The sequence below is a fragment of the Cebus imitator genome, unplaced genomic scaffold (genome assembly GCF_001604975.1).
Source record: "Cebus imitator isolate Cc_AM_T3 unplaced genomic scaffold, Cebus_imitator-1.0 Scaffold166, whole genome shotgun sequence".
In the NCBI taxonomy this organism is placed as follows: domain Eukaryota; kingdom Metazoa; phylum Chordata; class Mammalia; order Primates; family Cebidae; genus Cebus; species Cebus imitator.
Genome location: NW_016107481.1, coordinates 461,552 through 488,427, shown reverse-complemented (window position 1 = coordinate 488,427; position 26,876 = coordinate 461,552). Strand labels below are relative to the sequence as shown.

Here is a 26,876-nt window from a genome sequence, read left to right as displayed (position 1 = left end):
ATGCTGAAACCACCTTACAAATTAAAAAAAGCCACAAGATTAAAATTGTCATAGGGGCTTGGATTTTTGGTAAGATATTTTCCTTTCTCCTTTTTTCCTCCTCCATGCATGATTGCCTGTATATAGTCATTTCAACAAATGGTAGTCACTAATAATTTATTATCTTCCTGTCTTAGCCCCTGGGCAGGCTGCCTACAAGACTGATGAACTTTTTTTTTTTTTTTTTTTTTTTAAAGAATAATGATTCTTAGATCATGAAGACCCCCTCCGTGGCTTCCAGAAGTTGGACTGGTCAAGGGAGTGCCAGTCAGCTTTGGCTACCAGGGATCTCACCTATTGCAAACTTTTCTGCCAAGCTATAGGCATAGTTACACAATAACCCACTATTGTTTCTCAGCTTGCTTTCCATAGTAACTGGCAGTTTCAAACTATTGTAAAAGCAAAGACTGATCTTTGAGATATTTTTCAGACTTTGCCTGCAAGTGGACCAACTGACACCAACTGGACCAGTGTCCCATGATGTCACAGACTTGACTGGTCTGTGACTCACCTCCTTTCCCAGGAACTGATTAAGGGCATGAAGACAGCTTCAACACCCCTCTGATTTCATCTCAAACCAATCAGCACCACCCATAACCTACATTTCTGCCTGCCAAATCATCTTTAAAATCTCTAGCCTCTGAAGTCTCAGGCAGGTGGTTTTGAGAAATATCTCCTATCCTCTTTGCTCAGGTGCCTTGTAATAATTAAACTATTTCTTTATTGCAATACTTGCTGTCTCAGTGTTCAGCTCGGTATGGGCAGGAAGCAAGAACCTGGTCAGGCAGTAAAAATGCCTTTCTCTGTGCCCTTTCTCGATGCTGGTGCTGTACTCTCGGACTTCCCAGCCTGCAGAACCATGGGCCAAATGAAATTCCTTTCTTTATAAATTACCCATACTGTGCCTTATTCTGTTATAGCAACAGAAAATGGACTAAAACATTCCTAATATCTGTCTCTCAAAAATCCTGCTCTGTGAAAATTTGTCATCTTCCTTAATTTCTCCCTGTGGGATTAGATAATAGCAATTAACTGAAGCAAGGACATAGGCATTGCTTCCAGGTACATTACAGAAATCTCTACTTTGACGAGATAATACCAAATTTCAGTGACTCAAGCCCTGTGTTACAAGCAGATAGGCCCCTCTTATAATAGTTGGAAAGTTACCAGACTATTTTTATTACTGAGTAACTAAAAGTGTAATGTATGTGACCATATTTTATAAAATGTAAAGAGATACAACAATAAGAAAACAACCTGATTAAAAACTGGGCCAAAGATCTTAACAAGCATCTCACCACGGAATATATACAGGTGGCACATACGCATATGAAATGTTGCTCTACATCATATATCATCAGGGAAACGCAAACTAAAACAACAATTGCATACTACTATACATCTATTGAAATTGTCAAAATCCAGAACAGTGACAACACCAAATGTTGGTGAGGATGTGGAGCAAGAGGAACTCTCATTTATTGCTGATGGGAATGCAAAATGGTACAGCCACTTCAAAAGCCAGTTTGGTGGTTTCTTACATTACTAAACATATTTTGACCACACTATCTAATAGTCACACTCTTTGGTGTTTACCCAAAGGAGTTGAAAACTTGCATCTGCACTAAAATCTGCACATAGATGTTTATAGAAGCTTTGTTTATAATTGCCAAAACTTGGAAATGACCAAGATGTCCTTTAGTAGGTGAATGGCTAAATAAACTATGGTACATCCAACAGTGGAATAGTACTCAGTACTAAGAAGTGAACTAGCAAGTCATGAAAAGACGTGGAGAAAACTTAAATGCATATTACTAAGTAAAAGAAACTAGTCTGGAAAAAGCCTGCATATTATATGATTCTAACTGTATGACATTCTGTAAAAGGCAAAAGGATACAGACAATAAAAAGATAAGTGGTTGCCAGGGATTGGCTGGGAGGCGGAGGGAAGAATAGGAGGAGCACAGGGGATTTTAGGGCAGTGAAACTGCTCTGTATGATACTATAATGGTGAATATATGTCATTTTACATTTGTCCAAACCCGTAGAACTGCAACACCAAGAATGAACTCTAATGTAAATGATGGACTTTCCGTGATAATGATGTGTCAATGTAGGTTCATCAGTTATAGCAAAGGTACCACTCCGGTGGGGGATGTTGATGGAAAAGGCTATGGATGTGTGGGAACAGGGGATCTGTGGGAAGTCTTTCTACCTTCTGCTCAGTTTTGCAGTGAACCTAAAAAATGCTCTAAAAAATACTCTATTAAAATGATTTTTATAAAGTAAAGGGTGTAACACAAATGTTAATTCTTATTGTGATTGTTAAAATCTGACAGCCTGCCTGAAAAATAGTTTTCTATGGACGGTGCTTCATGTATAGTGTATTTTCTACGAATATTTATGTTTATAATGCTTCTGCAATTTTATTTAGACTTGGATGGATAGAAGCAAAACATGGCAGCTTTCTCACAGATCCTAGCAGCTGGTAGGCAGAAGTTAATTTGTCTGTACATGGACACATTAGCTTGTCACATCTGCTATTAATTGCAAACAGATATATTAGTCTAATTAAACATTGCAAGGAACTGACCTAAATTGTTCAATGCCTGTTGCTATATCGACTCCACATTAGCACACTTCTGGCTACATGTTTATCCTTGCTATACTGATATGAAGTAGCAGTCTCAACTCTACAGCTAGTAACAGTTCTTGCAGTCATCACTGCTGGTATGTTAACTATGCTTGAAAAGAAAAAATAAAACTCATGTGACATAATCATGTGAATTTGCTGCTGAACTACAGCCATTTCTACCCCATTGCCTTGACCAAGAGCACTTTCAAATACTTATTTTTTGTGGCAGCTGTCTAAATGGGTTGCAGTCATTCTGATTTTGGAGCTCATTATTAGGACAAACAGTTGTGGTACATCAATAGCCCATCAGAATTAATTAAACGGGGAACAGCAACTGAATGTTCACCAGATCATTCTCAAGCAATCAGGGCAGAGGCTGGATTTCTCAAACTTGAGACTGGCTTATTTTGTGCTTATACATGAGACATGTTTAGAGATGACCAGATAGAAAATGTTTCCATGTGGCAAATATATAAATAGCAGAAGCACAGAAACTGGGTGTAGTTTTGTAATCAATTACCAATGTATGGTTCTTTCTTTAATTTTTGCCAATATTAAATTCCCTATTAAAGCTGTACTGGCAGATCTTTCTTGCCCTGCATTTGAATGTCTCCCCCAGCTTCCCAAGTGAGAAGTCCTACTTGGTGCCCACAGTGGTGTCCAACATCTAGGTACTCAGTAAATACTGACCATGTGAAAAGAATCAAGGAAACTGGTTTTATCTTAGGTACAAAAGAGGCAATCCATTTAAATAGAAATTTGTTAGTAAGAATGTGAAGGAATTTTTCAATATACTAAAAGCAAACTTTTAAAAAGATAGGAAAGATAATAGCATTTTTTAAACAAAAAGGTTTGGTAAAGTCAAATTTTAGAATGGCATAAGCAGCTTTTCATCAATCCTTCCAGCAGTTGACATATAAGGCTTGGAATTGACATTCCTGAATGTTTGAAGGTGAGGGTACACTGTACCATCTTGCCAAGTCCTGGTACCCCTGTGGAAATAGCCTTCCTGAGCTTGCAAGAGTACCTGATAAGACGGGGTCCTTGCAGAGAGCCTTGCCTGAAGTACTGAAGACCTTTAATGGCAAAGAGCAATTGAATTCTCTATCTCCTTTAACTTTCTTTTCCTGTATTATTCGGTATTGTAGCTTGGGCACTTGGAAATAAATGTGCTTTGCATGCTTCTCCTAACAGATTGAACAGTAGGTATGCTGAAAGATTGATGCATTGCGCTGCTTATACTGGAGACTGACATGCTGCAATATTGCTTTAGGAACCATCCACTGGCTTCTTTTTCATTCTGGACCTGACATTCTCTTGGCAGCATCTGGTCTCCCCTGCCTTACTTTAAGCTTATTGGCATAACTCTTTATGATTCAAGCAATGGGCTTTCACTTTGATCTTGATGGAGGGATGAGCTATAGGAGACTGAATTCAGGAATGGAAGCCAATAGCTGTTTAAGAATATCTGCTTTAAAAAAAAAAAAAAAATCCCCCCTTACTTTTCTCCCTAAGCTGTAATTATGAAATCAGAAAAATTCTTGTTGAATATGCGTATGGGTTCTTCTTTTGTGATGGGAAAATTCACTCATTTTCCTTCAATAAACACAAGAATGGATGGCCCCAAGATAAACTTGAAATGGTCCTTGCTGTTGAGGAGCTCATAGTCTATAGAGAAGTTGAGGAAGATATCCTGATAGTGAGTAATTGGAGGAAAGAGTATTTAAAGCAAAAGGAAGGTCAAAGGAGGGGAGCACTGATTCTCTGGGCAAGAAGAGTCTCTTGGGAAGGCTTCACAGAGAAGGTGATGCAGAGACAAGCTATCGAATAGACCTACTGCCTTTTTAAATTAGGAATACTTAGTATCAAATTATATTTATTAATTCAAGTACCCCAAAATATATATTGATGTCTACTGTATGCTTGGCACCATTCTAGCAATAAGATGGTCATAGTGAAGAGAAAGACATAGTCTCTATGTTGTGGACCTTAACTTTTAGGTGAGGAAACAGACAATTAGCAAATAAATATCTCAAGTGTCAGGTAAGGATAAACACTATAAAGAAGAATAAGAAGCAAGGTAAAGGATAAAGAACAAGGATGATGGTGGTGGCACATTTTGCTTTTTGTGTTGAGTAGACATGGAAAGCCTGATTAATCTGAGATGATGTTTGGAGATAGAGCTGAAGGAGTGCCATGGAGAGTGTCATGTGGGTATCTGGGAGAAGATCATTCCGGGTAGAAGTCAACAATGTCCAGCTTCTCAACATTAGCAAGAATTGGGCAGGGCACAGTGGTACACACCTGTAATCCTAGCACTTTGGGAGGCTGAGGTGGGTAGATCACAAGGTCAAGAGATCGAGACCATGCTGGCCAACATGGTGAAACCCTGTCTCTACTAAAAATACAAAAATTAGCTGGGCATAGTGATGCGTGCCTCTAGTCCAGCTACTTGGGGGCTGAGGCAGGAGAATCACTTGAACCTGGGAGGCAGAGGTGGCAGTGAGCGGAGAATTGTACCACTGCACTCCAGCCTGGTGACAGAGCAAGACTCTGTCTCAAACATAAAATAAAATAAAAATAAAAAAGAATCGAAGAGCTGTGTTTCAGTGTATGCGTGTGTGTGTTTAACAATTCCACAAACTAGATACTTTAATTAATATCCCCACTTTACAGATGAGAAAAAGAACTTGCTAAGTCTTAGGAAGAGCCCTGTCCAGGGTAATAGGGGAACTAGGGTGACTTCTCCAGGTCTTCGTTTAGGACTTAGCATTTTTTTCACAGTTGGTACAATCTGATGCTAGTTGGTAATTTTGTGAGCTTCAGGAGTCTGGGCTATACCTGTATTTTCTCCTAAAGTAATGGTTTTCAAGCCTGATTGAACACATTTCCTCCCAATTTTTAAAATTACACATATAAAAAATTTAGATACCAGGACTGCATCTTAGAAATTCTGGTTCTGTAGATATGGGGAGAGACCTGGGTATCCAGCTCCTCCAGGTAGAATCTCACCCAGCTCTCCCAGATTTGAGAACCACTGTTTTAAAAGTACTTCTCATACTTTAAGATGCATAAAACCCACCTGGGTCTCTTGTTTAAATGCAGATTTAAATTCGGTAGGTCTTAGGCTGCAGATGCTCCATTTCTAACAAGCCAGAGCTGCCAGTCCTTGGCCACAGTCTTAGTAGTAAGGTTCTATGCCTCAGTGCCAATAATGGAACTGGACTAGCTCACTGGGATATGGGCAATGAGGAACAATTCAAACCCCAATAGAGGGGTATGGAGAAGGGCAAATTCATTCCACTTCTGCTGTCTAATGTTCACAGAGGTTCCTCAGAGCCCAGTCCTCTGTTCCCATGAAAGCTGGAAGCTAGAGCAGTTCTGAGTGTGGCATGAGTAGCAGTGAGGGAGGCACGTGAAGCTCTGTCTTAGTGGGACAAGTCGGCAGTCTCAACATAGCATTCTCGGATCATTCTCCTCCCTCTCTTCCCACCCAGTGTATCTCTGCTGTGACTTGAGAAAAATCCCACCTGATGCAGGAAATCTTCCTGCCTGCTTCCTACCTGGACCCTCCACTGTCGGTTCACCCTCAGGACTCTTCATCATGACTACTTTCTCCTTTATTGTTACCTGCTTTGTGTGAGTCATTCTAATTTCTCCAAAGAGATTATAAACTCTGCAAGGCTGGGGCACTCACAGGAAGCTGAATTCATGGTAAGAAGCATAGAATCTTGATGTTAGAGAAAGCTCATGAAATTCAATTTCTCTCTTAGGCTGCAATTATGTCTACAATTCTCAACAAAGGTAATTATCCAGCCCCTGCCTGAATAGTGCCAATTCTGGAAAGCTCGCTTCTTTATGAAATTGCTCAATTTAAAAAACCCAAACTCACCGAATTGAAAGCTGGCTTTTCTCATTTTTTCACTTGGTAGCAAAGAAGATGAGAATAATGATACATAAAAATATTTTACTTTATTTATATATATATATATATTTTTTATTGCGTTTTAGGTTTTGGGGTACATGAGAAGAACACGCAAGATTGTTGCATGGGTACATACATGGCAATGTGGTTTGCTACCTTCCTCCCCATCACCTATATCTGGCATTTCTCCCCATGTTATCCCTCCTCAACTTCCCACCCCCTGCTGTCGCTCCCCTAGTTTCCTCCGACAAACCTCAGTGTGTGATGCTCCTCTCCCTGTGTCCATATGTTCTCATTGTTCAACACCCGCCTATGAGTGAGAACATGCAGTGTTTGATTTTCTGTTCTGGTGCCAATTTGCTGAGAATGATGGTTTCCAGGTTCATCCATGTCCCTACAAAGGACACGAACTCATCGTTTTTTATGGCTGCATAGTATTCCATGGTGTATATGTGCCACATTTTCCCTGCAGTCTATCATCGATGGGCATTTGGATTGGTTCCAAGTCTTTGCTATTGTAAACAGTGCTGCAATGAACACTCATGTGCATGTGTCCTTATAACAGAATGATTTATAATCCTTTGGATATATACCGAGTAATGGGATTGTTGGGTCAAATGGAATTTCTATTTCTAGGTCCGCTGGGTCCTGTTCTAAATTTTGTGTAGTTTATTTTATTTAATCTTCACAACAATCTTATAAGGCAGATATTATCATTAACCCCCCCTAGGGAGAGAGAAATGTCAAGTAAATTGTTCCAAGGGCATATAAAGCTAGACAGCGGAGAAGCCAAGATTCAAAGAAGACAGCATGACTGCAGAGAATATACTGTCTGAATATGGCATATGGTCATCCTGGAAAAATCAATCTGTCCTATCCATTGTTTGCATGAGGAAAGTCAAGGCCACCCAAGGGGAAATTATGCCTTACTGAAGGGAAATCTCTTTTTTACTTCAGCTGTCCCTCATGTGTTGGATGAATCAAACCAGTCACTAAATGGGACTTTGTGGTCTGAAATGTTGTTGGAAACCCTGTGATAGTTCTAGAGTTTTCTAGTTAGGAGTGATGGGAGTTGAAGAAATCCTTGATCTGTTCTTTTGGTTTCCAGTTAATTAAAGTTGCATTGATCCTGCAAAATAGAAATGGGCTTCCAGTTGGCCAATTCCCAGCCCAGAACAATCCAATGACTACCATCAAATTTGGAATCAAATCCAAATTACTTATCATGGTCTACAGGACCCGACATGAACTAGACAAGTCTCCAGATTCATTGACTCAGACATCTATAAATTTGTGGGACCGAGACAAGAGGTAAACATTAAAAATCACATTCCATATTTCTAAATATTAAAAATTACAAATCAAGCTAAAAACTGTTAAATATATTCTATTCTCCTACTCAGGAAAATGTACCTTTCTAATGGCAAAAACCAAAAAAGCACATGTGAAGCTATGATTTATGGTTTTTCTGTAACTGAAGGTCGCAAAATATCAGACAATTGAATTTAGCAATTATTGCACATATCTAGATGTTTAATAAAATAAAATTAAAGGGTTAAAATACTTTTCTATATTTCAAATGTTAGTTTTTTCTAAAATAGTCAATATGGTTTATTACGATTAAAAGGCAAATACTAATTATAATTGACTATCAAAATTTTAAATAAAATTAGTAAAGAAAGCTGAAATAGGCCGAGGCAGGTGGATCACGAGATCAAGAGATCGAGACCATCCTGGTCAAAATGGTGAAACCCCGTCTCTACTAAAAATACAAAAAATTAGCTGGGCATGGTGGCGTGTGCCTGTAATCCCAGCTACTCAAGAGGCTGAGGCAGGAGAATTGCCTGAACCCAGGAGGCAGAGGTTGCAGTGAGACGCGATTGCACCATTGCACTCTAGCCTGGGTAACAAGAGCGAAACTCCGACTCAAAAAAAAAAAAAAGAAAGCTGAAATATTATTTAATCTTTTGAAAATTCAAAAATAGATGCTGGTGAGATAGTGGAGAAAAGGAACACTTACACACTGCTGGTGGCTGTGTAAACGAATTCCGCCATTGCAGAAAGCACTGTAGTGATTTCTCAAAGAACTTAAAACAGAATTATCATTCAACTCAGCAATCTTATTGGGTATATACCCAAAGGAATATAAATTGTTCTACTGTAAAGACACATGCACATGTATGTTAATTGTAGCACTATACACAATAGCAAAGACATGGAATTGACCTAAATGCCCATCCATGGTAGACTAGATAAAGAAAATGTGGTACATATATACTATGGAATACTATGCAGCCATACAAAGGAATGAGATCATGTCCTTTACAGCAACATGGATGGAGTTAGAGACCATTATCCTAAGCAAACCAACACATAGACAGAAAATCAAATAGCACATGTTGTCACTTTTAAGTGGGATCTAAACAATGAGAATACATGGGCACTATGAACAGCAGACACTGGGGCCTACTTGATGATGGATGATGGGAGGAGAGAGAGGATCAGAGAAAATATCTATTAGGTTCTATACTTATTACCTGGGTGACAAAATAATCTATACACCAAACTTCTGTGACACTCAGTTTACCTGTATAATAAACCTGCACATGTACCCCTGAACATAAAAGTTAAAAAAAGAAAATTCAATTAAATATTTTCAATATTTTTATAATGTAAAATATGCACAATTCTAGAGCTTAGTGTTTAGTTGTCTCAGTATTGCACTTCATACCTGTTACATCCAGACCTACATATATGGAAACTTAAGATAAATATGTGCTTTTTAGCATTGCAAAATGTTCCTCAGCTTCCATATGTAGCTATTGCCAATACCCCCCTAATTTGTGAACACTGCTAGAGCTGGGAAATGGAATGGGAAGAGAGGCAAGAATATCAACAATCTGAGAAACAATTTTCATGATGCAAGAATCAATTGTATTCATGCTTTCTTAGGAAACGGATTTGACAAGTTAATTAATTTGTCTTTTTTTTTTAAGTTATCGTGCTTTCATATCTCAAACCCTCACTCCCTGCGTTCTGAAGCTGTGTGTCAGCACAACAAACCTCAAACCCTAGCATTCAGACACAGTTGCCTTTTGTTTTGAGCACGTAAGTCAACAGATATGGACAATTCCCTGGAACCTAGAGAGAGCGAGTCATGAGAGCAGCTGTTTAAAATTTCAGGTTGTGCTATAACCAGAGCAAATTGCCAGCTTCTGTGTGATAGACACCCATGTGCCTGCCATTTGTGTGTGTGTGTGTGTGTGTGTGTGTGTGTGTGTGTGTGTGTGTGTGTGTTTGTGATCTACAAGGCTTTTTAAAGTAGAGGTCAAAGTCGAGAGTCCCTTTTGTTTGGTGTGAAGGGGACATTGCTCTGGCCTCACTCTTTTTCGAACACATGCAGCAGTACCCTGCTTTCAGGTCTTTGTACTTGCTTACTTCATTGTGAAAGCCCTGCCACCATAACTTTGCATTATTTGCTCCATTACTTCATTCAATAATAATTATTAATAAAGTAATTTCAATAATAAAATATCCTTTCCAGATGCCGCCATGGCCACTCTATCTAAAATGGCACTCCTTTAAAAAAATTGCTCTACGCATTTATTATCAGCTATTATTAATGCAGAAAGAGGAAACAAAAAGCTGACAAACACTACATGCAACACATTACAGGGAAAAAGAGTGACTGAAATGGATTGACAGTATCCTAAGTTCTAGAGGGATGCATTTCTGGGGAGGTAGATCTCTAATTCCTGGTAGAGCAGAGAGGGTCTAATTCCTGTATTGCATATTTCAAAATAGCTAGCGAAGAGGATTTTGAATGATCTTACCACAAAGAAATGATAAATGTTTGAGGTGATGGATATGCTAATTACCCTGATTTGATCATTACATTATGTATAAATGTATTCAAACATCACACTGTATCTCCATAAATATGTCCAATTATTATGTGTCCATTAAAAATAAAATAAAACTTACAAATAAGTAAAATAGTACTACTGCTGCCATCATTGTCACCTTGCCCTGTTTTGCATTACTTAGTAGCCCTTATTAATTGTTGAAATTACATTATATATCTGTCTTCCTCACCATGTGCAAATTATTTGAAGAAAGGAAACTTGTCTCTCTTTTCATGGCTGTATCTCTGGTGCCTAGAGATATTATTGAGATATATCTCTGGTGCCTAAATATATTATTGGGTCCTCAATAGTATTTTTATGAGTGAATGAATAAATGAGTTTGGAATCACAGCTTCTTATTTCACGGAAGGAATTGTTACATTTAGCATGAAGGTTTTGGATAAGGAAAGGGCTATTCTTTGCCCTCTGGGATTGCCTGTGTACCTAGGCGACAACTGAAACCAGGCACACCTCTTTCTCCCTTCAGGATATCTGAGAGCTTTGACACTCCTCTTTAGTATAACGAAGAATAAAGCAGGTGTGACACTCAGCAAATTAGCAATACTTCTCTTCTTCTTAGCTGGGAATCTGTGGAGCTGCCTTTCAATTATAGTAGTACTTTCTCTATTGCAAAAAAGAATAGAAACACAATATTAACAAAGGCCAAGATGATCTGCTTTCAACTAATACCAATTAACACTTTCCAAGTGACAAGATCAGCAATAAAGTGGTGGTTTTCATGTTCCAGGGAATAGATACATGCGAGTTTCATTTTCTAACTCTGGAAGAGACAAACTAGTACATACTAGGCCTCTGCAGAAGTACCTTTGCTCAGAAACCCAAACCACATGTGTCAGATCATTTCATTGAAAGACACATAGAAAATGTTAAAAAGGAGGATAAGCTGGAGTCCTGCCTTAGAGGAGTGAGAGAGTGAAATGTTATTATAGAACTACTTATAAAATTGAGAGTTAAAGTCTACTCACTGACTTCCTTGTTGTAGCAATTGTCCCCAGATTATTCTGTTCCTCTCTAGTCAATACTCTTGCATCTTTGTATCCCTTGGGACCCCTGGGAACCCTGCCTGGAAGTTGAGCAGGGGTAACTACACTATCAAGCCTCCATGGATGGGAGGTTATTTTATTGCTGTCTGCAGAGAATTTCCATGTTTCTTTCTGGTTCTATTGTTTCAATGTGATTTTTTATTCTGAACGTGTATGAAAAGGAACTGTGTAAAACCCCACTGGGTGAAGCTTTCCAGGAACTTGTTTCCAAATGATTGCCTTAGTAAATGTTATTGTAGACAAGTGATTAAAGAAGCATGACCAGAATGATAATTGAATAGTCAGAGATGAACACGTTAAACTGCAAGGATTCATGGGGTGCCTACTATGTTCTCAGCAATGTATTAAGCACTGTGGGGTGTACAGAACATTTGTGGTGTTTTGTGTTCAAATAACATGCGTTTCTTCTTCCTAACAGGACCAAGATATCTCCAGAGTTAAATATATTAATTAAATACAATTTCAACGGATGTCCTAATATTTTAAATTGAATAACACGACTTAAAAGAAGATATAGGAAACGTCAACTCTCAGCAAAATGAAGTAGACGTATACTTCTCTATTCCTTCCCCTATGTACAATGGAAAACCACGACACTGTATATAAAACAAACATAAGAAGACTCTGAAAGGTAAGAATGGTTTTTCTTTTGCCTCTATTATCCCCAACTTGTAACTGAAGAAGCCATCAACCAAGAAATTCCCAACAGACCCACATGGAAAAAGTCCCAACGAAAGCCTGTTCTTTAGCCAAAGGGCCAGGAAAAGAGCAAGGTAGTAGTATGTTTAAATAATAACTATTAGTCAAAATTAATGAGACAAACAGAACGCAGAGAATGTAGACCCGACATACACACACACACACACACACCCCACACACACATATATATACATATACACACACACACACCCCACACACACACATATATATACATATATATATATGTATATATATGTATGGTTTGGGCTTATATATGTGTGTGTGTGTGTGTGTATATATGTGTGTGTGTGTGTGTGTGTGTATATATATATATATATATATATGTATATATATATATGATTTGGGCTTCTTGAGGGCTGAAAAGTTCCATGATCTTCCATTGGCAAGCTTCAGACCCAGGGAAAGCCAATGTTTCAATTCAAGTCTAAGACAGTGAAAAAACTGTGTCCTACTCTGGAGGCAGTTAGGCAAGAAGAATTTCTTTTTACTCCAGAGGGTTATCTTTTATTTCTTCTTCTTCTTCTGTGCAGGCCTCCAACTGACTGGAGGGGCACACTCACACCATGTAGGGAAATCTGCTTTATGTACTCTGCTGATCCAAACATAACACACCCAGAATGATGTCTGACCAAAGGTGAAGATATCTCTTGGCCCAATGAGGTCAACATGTAAAATTAATCATCACAACTGCTTCAGCCAAATGCCACCCGCATCCATACCAGCAAAGGCTAAGCAAGGAGCGTAGTAGGCTTCCACCCTTGCCAGTATGTAAGGAAACAAACATATCAGCCTGTTGGGGGCAGAGTTCTAAAATGTGCACCTTGTGATAGCTGCTCAGGTCTCAGGGAATGTAAAGAATTAAGTGCGAGCCTCCTCCCTGAGTCAGTGCCATTGTGCAGTCCCCCAGAAGCTCCCTATGTTAGTTTCAGGTCACATAAAGGTTGAGGGGCTCTCTCTTAGCTAGGATTGCAGAAGTCCGCAGTGAGAATGTGAACCTCTAAGGGCTTCTCACTTACCCTTTCTCTGAATTGGGGAGTGTCTCTCGGCTCCTAGCTAGTCCCAGCTGAGCATGCCACCTCATTTCCCTGTCCTTTTTGGCTTTAGGTATTGCCTGTCACTTTTCTGTTGAATTCTGGTGTTCTTTCTTGGATACTGTATTTGAAGTGTGATTATCTACTCATTACTTTAGTTCTTCTTACTGGAGGGCATGAAATGCCCTTAATCAGCCATCTTGGAGCATAAACATAAAAATCTTTGACAAAAATTAGCAAATAGGGCTGGGTGCGGTGGCTCATGCCTGTAATCAGCACTTTGGGAGACCAAGGCAGGCACGTTACCTGAGGTCAGGAGTTTGAGACCAGGCTAACCAACATGGTGAAACCTTGTCTCTACTGAAATGCAAAAATTAGCTAGGCGTGGTGGTGCATGCCTGTAATCCCAGCTACTCATGAGGCTGAGGCAGGAGGATCACCTGAACCCAGGAGTCAGAGGTTGCAGTGAGCTGAGATTGTGCCATTGCACTTCAACCTGGGCAACAGATCGAGACCCTGTCTCAAAGAAAAAAAAAAGGCAAATAGAATTAGGCAATATGTCAAATAAAGTTTATATCATGACCTAGTGGAGTTTATTCCACAGATATAATTCAGGTTCAACATTTGAAATCAATTATGTAAAAACAGGCTAAAGAAGAAAAGTCACATAATAATATCAATTGATACAAAAAGTTGATAAAATTCAATACCATTCATAGTAAAAACTCTCAGAAAAATAGGAATAAGGGGAAATTTCTCGACTGAGATTTATAAAAACCCTATAGTTAACTTCTACTTAATGGTAAAAGGCTGAATGGCTTGTTCCCTAAAATTGGCAACAAGGAAAGAATGTCTACTCTTACTATTCTCACTGCATAGTACTAGAAATTCTAGCCAGGGCAGCAAGGCAAGAAAAAGAAAACAAAATCTATATGTATCTGATGTTATTTGGCTCTGTGTCTCCACTGAAATCTCATTTCAAATTGTAATCCCCACATGTCAGAGGAGGAGCCTGGTGGGAGGTGATTGTATCATGGGGCAGACTTCCCCATTGCCTCACGAGATCTGGTGGTTTTAAGTGCGGCACTTTCCTCCTTGCTCTCTCTCTCTCTCTCCAGCTCAGCCATGGCAAGGCGTGCTTGCTTCCCCTTTGCCTTCCACCATGATTATAAGTTTCCTGAGGCCTCCTAGTCATGATTCCAGTTAAGCCTGCAGAACTGTGAGTCAATTGAACCCTTTTATTTTCATAAATTACCCAGTCTCAGGTAGTTCTTTATAGTAATGTGAGAATGGACTAATACAGTATCAGAAAAGAAGAAATAAATCAGTTCTTATTTACAAATAGCATGACTGTCTTCATAGAAAATTGCAAAGAATCTACAAAAACCATATATAACCAAAAGTGAGTTTGGAAAGGTCACAGAATACAGCATAAATATATAAAAGTTAACTGTATTTCTAAGTACTACCAATGAGCACATGGAAATGGAAATTGAAATAATTATGAAATTTAAAAAATTAAAAATATGATACCACTTAGAGTCACTTAAAATCAGATACTTAGACATGATTCTAACACATATGTATAGAACTTGTGTGCTGAAAAATATGAGACATTGTTGAAAGATATTAAAGAAGATACAAATATGTGAAAAAAACATGTCATATTCATGGATTGGAAAATTCAACATAGTAAAGGTGTTGGTCCTCCCCAATTGGTAAACAGGTTTAACCTACTATTTTTTTCTAAATGTGGGAAAGATTATTCTAAAATATATATGAAAAGATAAACTAGAATTGGTAAAACAAAATTGAAAATAAAGAGTAAGGTGGAAGAAATCAGGCTACATGATTTTAAGACTTATTATACAGCTACAATAATCAAGTCTGTGTGATATTTGGGCAGAGGGCTAGATCCAGAGATTAGTTGACACAGAATAGAGAAACCAGAAATAAATAACCTGCACCAATATGCCAAACTGATTTTTGACAGAGGTCCCGAAGTAATTTAATGGAGGAAGATAGCTTTTTTAACAATGTTGCTGGAGCAAGTGGACAAAATATATGAGCAATAGATATGTACAGATATGTCACTGAAGAAGATATGCTGATGGAAAACAGCACACGATAAGATATTAAATATCATTACCATTTGGGAACTGCAAATTAAAACCATAATAAGATATTACTGCACATCTATCCAAATGGCTGCAACAAAAAACAGTGACAATACCAAATGCTGGCAAGAATGGAGAGAAACTGAGTCATTCATATATTGCTTGTGTGCATGTAAACTAGTACAGCCATTCTGGAATATAGTTTCTTTATTTCTTATAAAGCTATACATGCAAATAGCATACAACCTAGCAATTACACTCTTGAGCATTTATTCTAGAGAAATGAAAACATATATTCACACAGAAACCTATTTGTAAATGTTGATATCAACTTTATTTGTAGTATTATCTAAATAAGAATGATCCAGATGTTTCTCAACAATGAATAATTAAACAAATTTTGGTACACTGAAACCACGAAATACTACTTATCAATTTAAAAGAATGAACCATTGATTTAGGCAACAGCTTGGATAAATCTTAAGGGAGTTAAGCTGAACAAAAAAGTCCATCTCAGAAGGTTATACACTGCATGATTCCATTTATATAACATTTGTGACATGACAAAATTATATAAATGTAGAACATATGAGTGGTTAAGGAGTGGATGAGGGCAGGAGAGAAGTGGGTATGACTACACTAGAGCAATACAAGGCTTCCTTGTGAGTAGGGAAATGTTCTATATCTTGACTGTATCAATGCCAGTATACTAACTGTGGTATTGGACTACAGCTTTTCAGTATGTTACCATGGGGAGAGTCATGGAATTTCTCTATTATTTCTACACCAGCAAGTGAAACTACAGTTATCTTAAAATACAAAGAATAATTTTATAAAAAGAATGTATGGAAGATTAAATGAAAATAGTCAACAAAATTATTAGAAAGAAAAGCAGTGATATTTTACTAAAGATTAAATAATCCCCTGGAGCCACTGTAATTAGAGTAACATAGTATTGGCCTAAAATACCAATGGAATAGAATAGAGAGCCAATAAATATATCCCAATGGCTATGGGAAGTTAACATATGCCAAAGGTAATATTTCAATTTCAGGGGAAAAGAATCATTTATTGAATAAATGATGTTGGCATGACTTTTTATTTTATTTGGAAATAAAAAATATAAATTGTACTCTTACCTTTCATTCTATATAAAAATAAATCCTAGAAGTATTACAAATTTAAGTATAACGTATAAGGTTATAAAATTTTTAGAAGAAAAACTAGGAGAGATTAAGGGCAAGCGCAAGACAGGGTACTGGAAGCCTAATTCTAGTAGAAAACCAAAAGAAAACTAGGAGGAAAAACACACGACTATATACAAATTGCATTTTAAAACCTGGGCCAAAAAGCCAAAAGATAAACTAGAGACTGAAATAAGTATTTGAAATAAGCACAAAGAACAGAAAACGATTCATATGTCTAATGCAAAAGGATGCCCTTTTCTCTTTTCACCTGATATACACTATCAATGTATGTAATATTCTTTTTACATATTGTTTTTCCAAATATTAGGAAGGATATAATCTGTGTTTCTTTAATTTGCATTTCTATGATAATCATAAGACTGATTGCATTTATTGGCTATTTGTATTTGCCCTTCAGTGAATTTTTTTTATCCATTTTTCTATCATGCTGTAATTAAAATTTTAATCAGTGATTACCATTAATATTGGTAATATTCACAATATTACCACAATATTCACAATACTGGTGAAATTGAAGTATAACAACTTTAGAGCTTTATAGTCTGGAAATATCTATCATAACTTGAAAATGCACATATTTAATATCAGTTTACTTTTAGAGAATTTCTCCTTTAGAAATAAATATGGCAGTTTGAAAAAGAACATCACAACATTATTTCTAATGACAAATGAGAAACATTCTGAATGTTCATCAGTAGCAGATTGGTGGAATAAATTGTCATACATTGATATGCAGCTGCTGTTAAAGAATGAGTTCTACCAATACTGATTGATTGACTCCTAAGGCTTTTCTTATGAGCTGTAGAGAAGTGACTATTATGTAATCTAAGTTTTGTAATATAAATGACCACAAAGCCAAAAAGATATGCTTATATATTCATACATAACTAATGAGCAAAGAAGCGTAGAAGGCTGTCTGCCAACATGTTAACTTTGGCCCTTGGGTCAGGAATAATGTGAGGGAGAGGGTGAGGAAAAAGGAAGAGAGATGAGGAAACAGAAAGATTGAGATCAGGGAAGAGATGTTTAGAATTTTTTAAAGGTATGTATAATATAAACTTTTTTATATAAAAAATATGGTATGTATGTGTCTAAAGAAGTACATGAAAGTTTGGTCACAGAGTGCTACTAATGATGATTGTCTCTGAGTGGTGGGACTTAAGTAATTTTTTTTTTAACATTCTTCTTTATAATTACATGAATTTTGCTCAACTTTCTAATAAGAATGTATGATTTATATATTTAGAAAAAGCAATATGACTATATTTTAATTTAGTAGGGAAAAACCAACACCTATTTTTTTATACTTATTTTAATGTCATTGAGGAGAATTTGCCTGGGAGATGCCAAGAGAGAGAAGCCTATACTTTGAGGGTGGAAGCCCCTCCCACAAGTAGGCTGGAGCTTCCAGGATAGAGAGAATAAGGGCGTTACCTTCAGGGAGCTTGACTGGCATAACATCCAAACAGCAATACTGGGAAGACACTGAAATATTTGAAACCATAATTCAGAGGAGTGGCTAACCGAAGTTTTAAACCTGTTCAACTGGTTGTCTGCAGGTACCAGTTTGTTGAATCTGGAATACGGGGAGGGAGAACTGATTTTGAACAGAACCTACAGAAGTATATTAGTAGCCTAGAAGGCAATGAATTTCAGAAGGCTAAAATATTCAGCAGTGGATAAAAGAGATAATAGATGTCAATATACTTTAAGATATTTTGTATTAAATAGGACTTTTTAAAAGGGGTTGCAACAATTCAACAAATACTTATTGACTACTTCCTACATGCCAGGTTCTGGGCTTGGCATCGGGTGCATAGCAGCAAAGCAACCCCTTTGGCTAACCTAGAGTAAAGGTAGGTGGAATATCATGGTTACTCGTGTAGTTCATCTATTGTATGAGGCTGGCCCAGCATGAATCAAAGACAGACACCCGAACAGGCTGTAAATGATCTATACTCTTCCACTTGATACTTCTTGTTCAAGATCCTTCTTTCCAGGATCTCAGAAAAATATTTAAAAGATTTGTATCAATTCCTCATCTCCAGCATATATTTGGAGCTCTCTTTAATGACCTTTCCCCCTCCCTATTAACATTATGCCAATATTCACCATTACTACCTTCTTCTGTTGAGTTTCGCATAAGTTTTGATTAGTTAGAATGGTTTTGCAATAATGCTGAGAAATTGTCTTTTTTTCTAACTTTAATAGATGCTATCTACTTAATGCCAGGACAGGAGTAATTGCTTTACACATTGCAAAGTAGATATGATTATTTTCCATTTTACAGATGAGGAAACTTGGAGATGTTAAGTAATTTGTCCAGAATATCAGAGGTTAGTGCCTGCCTTTCCTTCTGCAACACGCTGCGCAGCATCTTAGGCAACGGTCCTTGAGGGCCTCCCTTTGAGGATGAGGCAGCAGTGGGACAGTGAGGCCGGGGTGCTCTGCAGACATTTGCTGCCCAGTGAGGAGGAGCTAAATCTGTCTCAAGTTGGAGCATTATGTCTTTTCTTAGCTTTATACCTATTTTTAAGTTACCAGCTTTTTGCTGGGCACTGTTTGAGGTCCCAATTAATAATAGGTCAGGTTTAATAATAATAACAGTAATAATGAACTCATTTATTTATATTTTATTTTGTGGCAGAAAGAGAATCAAGCACTTTTCATGAAGCAACTCACTTAATTTTCACAACAGTCCTACAAAGTAGGTATTTTTATTACCCTTATAGGTAAGAAAATGAAAGTGCAGAGAGATGAGGTAACTTACCTAAAACCGCACAGCTAGGAAGTGATAGAGCTGGAATTGAAACCTGACAGAATGACTCCAGAGTTTGTCATCTTAACCATACCGTACAGACGATCATCAAGAAAATCACAGGAGAGAGGAGATAGCCAAGTAAACAGACAAATGCCATGAATGGTAGTAAGGACCGTGATTGAGGCACGTACAAGGCACTGTGGGGTTTTGAGAAAAGCTAGACCTAGGGAGAGAGGGAGGAGAATTGTCGACAAAGAATGCAGAGAATAGAAAATAGATGTAGGTATTCATATTTTATAGGTGAAGAAAGAGAGGCACAGAGAGATTAAGTCATTTGCCCATTTGCAACTGCTAAGGTGTTAGAACAAGGATTTGAACTCAGGCAGTCTGGCACCAAATTCTGTGCTCTTAGTCCCTGTATTGTGATGAGAGAAAGATAGTGAGCTAAATTTCAAGAATCTCAAATTTTAGATGACTGTGGAGACATCAAATGGCAATTTCCTGTAGGCAGTTGGGCACATGATCCTGGAGCTCAGGCTGGAGATCCAAATTCCACTGCCAGCTCAAGCTGGCACAGAGAACTTCCACAACAAGAGAGCAGGAGCAGGCACTCGCTGTGTGGTCATTTTTTGGGCTCCATGTCCTCAATATCCTAAGCATATTAGAAGTATGAACATTAACAATTGATTTTTAACTAGATGCTTAATGAAATTTTAATAAGCACTGGCTGAAACCATTGGGCATCAATTGAGGAGAGAGACTGTGCTTATCAAAAATGACTCATTACCTTAGATTCTTTCTGGAATAAGGCAGTGGGATGATTAGGTAGATAAAATATATATCTAGGACTCTTGCTTGTCATATGATTCTGGATACAACAAGGAGATAAGCCCTGATATGGAAAAAGGTTGGCAGAATTAGTGAGAAAAAGCTGGCCTCAAGGTGTAGGAAATAACCAAATTAAATGGGCTCCTTGCAGGCACAAGTCTACTGTGGGCTAATTTGTTTCCTGCAAAAAGGAAAAAAAAAACCCTCAACTCATTTTTGTCCTCTTAAATTTTAAACAGACACTGTGTAATTGCACTTCCCTTCTCTTAAGATTGTTTTGCTTGGGCAAGAAGAGAGTGGAGGGTGAGAGCAAGAGCAAGAGCTAGAGAGAGAGAGAGAGAGAGGAGAGAGGAGAGAAAGAAGAGAGAGAGAGATAGGAGAGAGACAGAGGAGAAAGAGAGAGGAGAGAGAGAGAGAACATGCACGCAAGCCCTGGGCTCCATCTTGTTGCTTATCAGGGATGCCCTTAACATCCCACCTGCCAGGAGATGGGTATGTTTCATCTAAGAATCTCCTCTTTGAAATATCAGTGCTTACCCTTTTTCTGAGGAAAATTCCAACTTGTTTTCTTTCATCTCTGACTCCGTTATGAGAAGCTATAGTTTAACTGTACTTAGTGGATCAATTGATTAAACGTTGACCTCATTTGCTGGCTCATGCCAGACAGGATATAGAGAAAGCACGAAACCTCTTTTTCCAGGCCACGTGCTCATGTTTTCTCCATCCCTGCAGGACGTTCATTCATTCACCAGATCTTTGCAGGCACCATATTATAGGTCAGGCACTGTATTAGTGCTGGGGAAATGACAAAGAAGAAGTACAATCTGTGGAGGAAGACAGGACCACAGGCTGTTGCAGTGCCGTATGGAAAGTACTGCAATGAGAGTAGTCATAGGGCTCCATGAACAGACATACGGGGGCATGAAACTAAGATTTGGAGTATCAGGGAAAGTTTCCCGTGGGCGGGGGTGATCATGAAGCAGAGACCAGAAGGCTAAGCAGAAGGTAGTCAGGCTGAGGAATGGTACAGGGCTCCAGTCTATGAAAACAGCATGTGCTAAAGTCTTGAGGCTAGAAACGAGACGGCCCATGGAGTCATACATGGTTTAATGTGCCTAGAAAGTGTGAATAGGGAAGAAGGAAAAAGGAGGCTAAGTGGTAAGAGAGATAAGGCAGGAGAGGTTAACAGAAGGGTTTTGATGTCGGGCCCTATCATAAGCCTAAGGAGTTTGCCTTTTACTCTGATTGAAATAGGAGCCATTAACATGGTTTAAGCAAGGGAATGGCAAGATCAGATGTGCATTGCAGAAATACTGTATTGATGTGGATAATGACTTAGAGCAAGCTTGTCCAACCCGGGGCCTCAGGGCCGCATGTGGCCCAGGACAGCTTTGAATGCAGCCCAACACAAATTCATAAACTTTCTTAAAACATTAAGAGATTTGTTTTGCGATTTTTTTTTAAAGCTCATCAGCTACCATTAGTGTAATTTATGTGTGGCTCAAGACAATTCTTCTTCCAGTGTGGCCCAGGGAAGCCAAAAGATTGGATACCCTGATTTAGAGGATGTAAGAAGTGTCACTGGGATGTTGCAGTGGTAATACAGATATGAGAAGATATTAGCCTGAAATAATAAAATACCTTGGCAACAAATTGCTTTGGGGGATTAGAAAGAGGGAGAAACCAAGGGTCAAGGATGGAACCATGGTATAGTGAGGCTGTGAGGAGGGCTCACTGTTCCCTGCCCTGAAGGTGTCTGCAGGCCACACTTCTTTTGTTTGCTACTTGCAGAGTTTTCAGTGACTCTTTGTTTCCCATTCCCTCACTCATGCTACCATGACTCAGTCAGCCAATTCATTGTCTATAGTCTATGCCCTTGAGAAGCTTGCCGACGATTAAATAAGTGATTAGAAAACAATGCCAGATTACATCAGCATTTTAGGGTGGAAGCACGGAGAATCTAAAGGGTTTGCATGCTCTGAAACCTACTTTGGGTTCCATGTTCAGAAGAAAGGAAGGAAAAAACACAATGCAAAATGCAACTTTCCTGATGGCTGAATTCACATTTGTATGACAGAATCACAAAACATCTTGTCGACAAATTCTCCTAGGAGTTCTAGATACAAATTCTCAATTTCTTTCTAAAAATCTTGATAGAATGTTCTTCAGAAAATCAGACTTAGCATTTCCAGAAACATGTTATGAACTTTTCTTCTGTATCTCCATTCTTGGTGAATAGTGTTACCATTTATTGTCACTCAAGTTAAAAGCTTCAAAGACAAACATAATTTTTACTCCCTCACTGTACATGCCCCTTCTTAATTCCAAATTGAGCAGGGAGACTTGCCAAGTCAATATACAAAATATGTATTACTATCCCCACTGCCCTGGTTCAAACTGGCATAAAAGAACATGCCACAGTTGTCCAATGGTCTCTCAGAGTCGACTTCATTTTTTACACCCTTATCATGGTACTTCTTTAGTAAGCAGCTTACATTACGTCATGACTGAAAACCATCTGAGGACTCTCCACACCCAAAGTATAAAGTCAAAACTTTTTAACAAAGTTCTTCACAGTTAGGCCCCAAATTATGCTTTTAGTCTCTCTTCCCCTGGACTACGAGCTCCCTTAGGGCAGAGACTATGCTTTATTCATCTTTGTAGACTGAATGTCTAGCATAGTGCCTGACACATAACACTTGCTCAATAAATGTTGAAAGAATAGGGATAAAAATGTGGCTCCCTGCAGGAGGCCCTGGGATTGGTAGGGCAGCTGGTAGAGGAGTACCAGCTGGTGTGCCAATTCCCCAGGCCCCTGCTGGATTAGCAGGCCCTGTCTGAGGAGTTGGGGGCCCGTCCCAGCAGGTAATGACTCCACAGGGAAGAGGCACTGTAGCAGCTGCTGCTGTTGCTGCGACTGCCAGCATTGCTGGAGCCCCAACACAGTACCCACCAGGACGGGGGGCTCCGCCCCCACCTGTCGGGAGAGCAACCCCACCTCCAGGTATTATGGCTCCTCCACGTGGTGTGAGACCACCCATGGGCCCACCAATTGGGCTTCCCCCTGCTCGAGGGACGCCAATAGATATGCCCCCTCCGGGAATGAAACCCCCTCCACCAGGCATTAGAGGTCCACCTCCCCCAGGAATGCGTCCACCAAGACCCTAGCATACTGTTGATCCATCTCAGTCTCTCTCTCCCCAGCAATGTGTCTTCTGAAATTGTGTAGAGTGTTTGTGAGCTTTTTGTCCCCTTGTTCTGCATGAATAATAGCTAATAATAAATTCATAGAGCAATTTAAAAAATGTGGCTCCCAGATATGGATTTACTTCCTTTCAAGTTAAAATAGTCCGTGCTGCATTTTGTTGCAGGCAACATGACGGTGGCACAATGAACCATGGCTTTGCTGATCTCGTGTATCATCATCCTCATGTCCTCATCCCCATGACTGCAGCAAACATCCAGTTGTGCTGATTATGAATAGAACAGGAAAAATTGTAGCTCACCTTCAGAGAGAAGTTTGCACTCACATCCTTAGCAGTTATAAACAAGGCTTAAAAACAGGACTGAGATTATACTAATGATTTGTTTTTAGACTGAGGGCTATATGATTGCTTTGGTAGTAATGATCTCTAATAGAGCTATGTTAATTGGCACCTGGGTAAAAAAAGAAAAATTAATATGGCCTTCAGAGGCAAGAACTGAGGCTCTTCTACATTTAGTAGAATCTTTCAGAGCCTCATTAGAGAGGCACACGCCCTAGAGAGGATGATGAAGACAAAAATTTTGAAGGTTGAAAAAAAATGTGTGTTTGAAGAACAAATGGCAAGGAACATGCATGTGTGTGTGTGAGACAGAGAAAGAGATAGAATGGGAAAGGGTCAGTGAGAGATGTACCAAGTTACAGTATATTTTTTCTCCCATTATAAAAGAAATGTACATTCATGTTAGGTATCTTGAAATAAAGAAAAGAAATGTATGTTTATTTTAGGTAACTTAAAAGAAAAAATCAATAATAATCCCAACATTCAGAATAACAAATGTTAGTGTTTTGGATTATTAACTTCCAGTCTTTTCATATGCTTATATAAACAGTATAACATACTGTTAAAGACTCCAAGCCTCTGTCATCTAAGAGACATAGTTTCAAGTCCCAGTGCAGCCACTTCCTACTTTCTTGATTGAAAGGTTATTTGAAATATTTAAGACTTAACTTTTTTCCAGTAAAATAAGGTTGATACTACTACTACTCCACTAATAATAATAAGAAGAAGAAGTAACACATGGGTTCATTTTTGGGATTAAATAAGATAATATGCAGAGAGTGCTGAGCTTGGTGCCTAGAGCATAGACTAGATACATAATAAGTGTTGGGTAGTTTATTATTTTTATTTTAACAAAATGAATTTTATACTCTGTGTGTGTTTCCTGTAGTTTAATCTCTCCCATATTCTTGATTATTTTCTTAAGATGAATTGCTGGAAGTGGAATTACTAGGTCAAAGGTCATGCATATTTGATGATTCTTGATAGCTGGTACCAAATTGTCCTCCAAATAGGCTGTGCCAATTCATCCGCCCTCTGGCCTCATATGAGAAGTCTCATTTCTCACCCATACCAACAATGGGCATATATGGATATACTTATAGATATATAGATATCTTGCCAATTTAGTTAGCAAAATACCCCGATTTTAATTTGTTTAATAATTTTTAAACATTATAGTGTCATTTGAGGCTACAACTCTCCAGGACTGGTTAAATAGATGAGAAGTGCCCATTATATAATACGCTAAAGAAGCTGGTTTTATCCTACAGAAGATAGGGTCAGAGGGGAAACTTCATGATTGTCTTCAAGGATATAAGGAGGTTTCTGTGAAAGCATTGTTTTCTATGTTATCAGTAGCTAACTAAACAAGAGAAGCTGGGTTTTGATTAAAATAGTTTAAACTTCTCTTGAATGCAAGGGCAGAACAGCACCTTTCAACATGATGGGGTACTGGGAAGGCTCTGAGGAAGATTGTGGGGTCCCTGAAGCTGTAATGACCAGCACAGTCACTTTTTGCCTTTGGTGGGAGATCTAGCTCCCTGAAGGGAATGGGCACACCACCTGATTTCTTTGATCTCTTCCAGTTCTGTGATTCTGTAGTTATTTCAATGGGGCATTGAAAAGATGGATTTATTCCAATGCATCCATCAGGTGACATTTTTGAGCAGATGAATTAAGCTCTGTCTAGAAACTATCTCTCCTGTTACAAGTACAGACACATGCAATGCAGTTCCTGCCATCAGCCATCTTATTAGAAGCAGATTAACAACTAGCAATGATGACAACAGCCTTTTTTAAAAAATAGAACTTTCTGTACTTTTTCTTTTCATGCTCAGGCAGCGTTTTAGGGAAAGGTGTATTTACTATTAAGGATGTTTAATGGCAAAGCACATAATGAAGAAATAAATGAGTGCAAAAATGATTTTTTTTTTTGTTACTGACCAGTCTACTTCAGCTCTTCCCCCTGGATTCTTTCACACAAAGAACACATTGTTATTGGAGCCATTACAGAGCTCCTCGGCTTTGCCAGGCTCTGCGGGGCTCGAGGGAAATGGCTATAGATTGCAGCAGAAAAGTCCATCAGACAGATCACATGTGACCCCACTGTTTCCAGGAAAGAATGCAGTGGAACACTTCAGCTGAATAGACAGATTTTCCAAATGTTTTAAATCAGTTTTGAGACAAAAAGAGGAAGATGCTGAGAAATGGATTTGGCCTATACACATTCGACCATGCAGTGCCCATTCCTCTGGAATGCAGACATTAGGGGCTTTCATGTGGATGGGGCGACCTTCAGGGGGGAAAAAAAACCCCAGCCCACCACAACAATTAAGCAACAATTGAAGAAAAGGAGGCAAGAAAAGATGGCCCTGTGTTAGTACAATAGCTCAGGGGCTTTTCATTTTGGGGCATAAAGGCAGAACAGAGAATGTTGTTTTCTTTTTAAAGCCCTTTTAAAAATGGTAACTGCATCCTGCTCTTGTAGATGTATTACTTATGACATCCCAGTTTTCATCCGTTCATGATTTTACATTAGAGTTAAATCTCTGCAGCTTGAATCTCACGGCTGAGTTAGCCAGAGCCCATAAAATATTGAAACCTTTAGAGCAGCAGCCAGCCAGGTTGAGAGAAGTTCATGTCCAAAGCTGAGCTTTAGATTCTGAGACATCCCAATTGGAGTGTAGTACAGAAAAAAGCACTGATAAAATTTTCATAAAAATGAGCTAAGGATATTGCTAGCATGCTTCTCAGCATCTATATGAAAACTTAATCTGAGCTAATGGAAAGGATATGAAAGCCTTTCTCAATTCAAACATAGTCAATGCATGATTCATAAATTATTGTCAGAGAAGTGATTCAGCTCCAGATTTATTCTCTTTTGGGTAGAAGCAACCCTAGGAAAACTGGTTTTTTATGACCTTTAATGCCAGCAAATTTTACAGTAGAGCTGTCAATATAACCAAGTAAACTGGTCATTTCTCCAAACAGCAACAAAATACTCACATATACCCAGCGCGAGCTAATATTAACTTGGTCTACTAGGTTACTGACAGTACATTCAGAGCAGCAAATACCAAACATCTGCGCTTATCTGG

The 26,876-nt window shown here is 38.5% G+C and overlaps 1 protein-coding gene across 1 annotated transcript; it reads left to right on the top strand.

Moving 5' to 3' along the window:
* The first annotated feature begins 22,982 nt into the window (after positions 1-22,982).
* On the top strand, positions 22,983-23,542 carry LOC108314975 (small nuclear ribonucleoprotein-associated protein N-like). Its single transcript, XM_037744118.1, has one exon. The coding sequence runs from the start codon at positions 23,102-23,104 to the stop codon at positions 23,399-23,401; it is 300 nt and encodes a 99-aa protein (XP_037600046.1). The 5' UTR covers positions 22,983-23,101; the 3' UTR covers positions 23,402-23,542.
* The last annotated feature ends 3,334 nt before the right edge of the window (positions 23,543-26,876 follow it).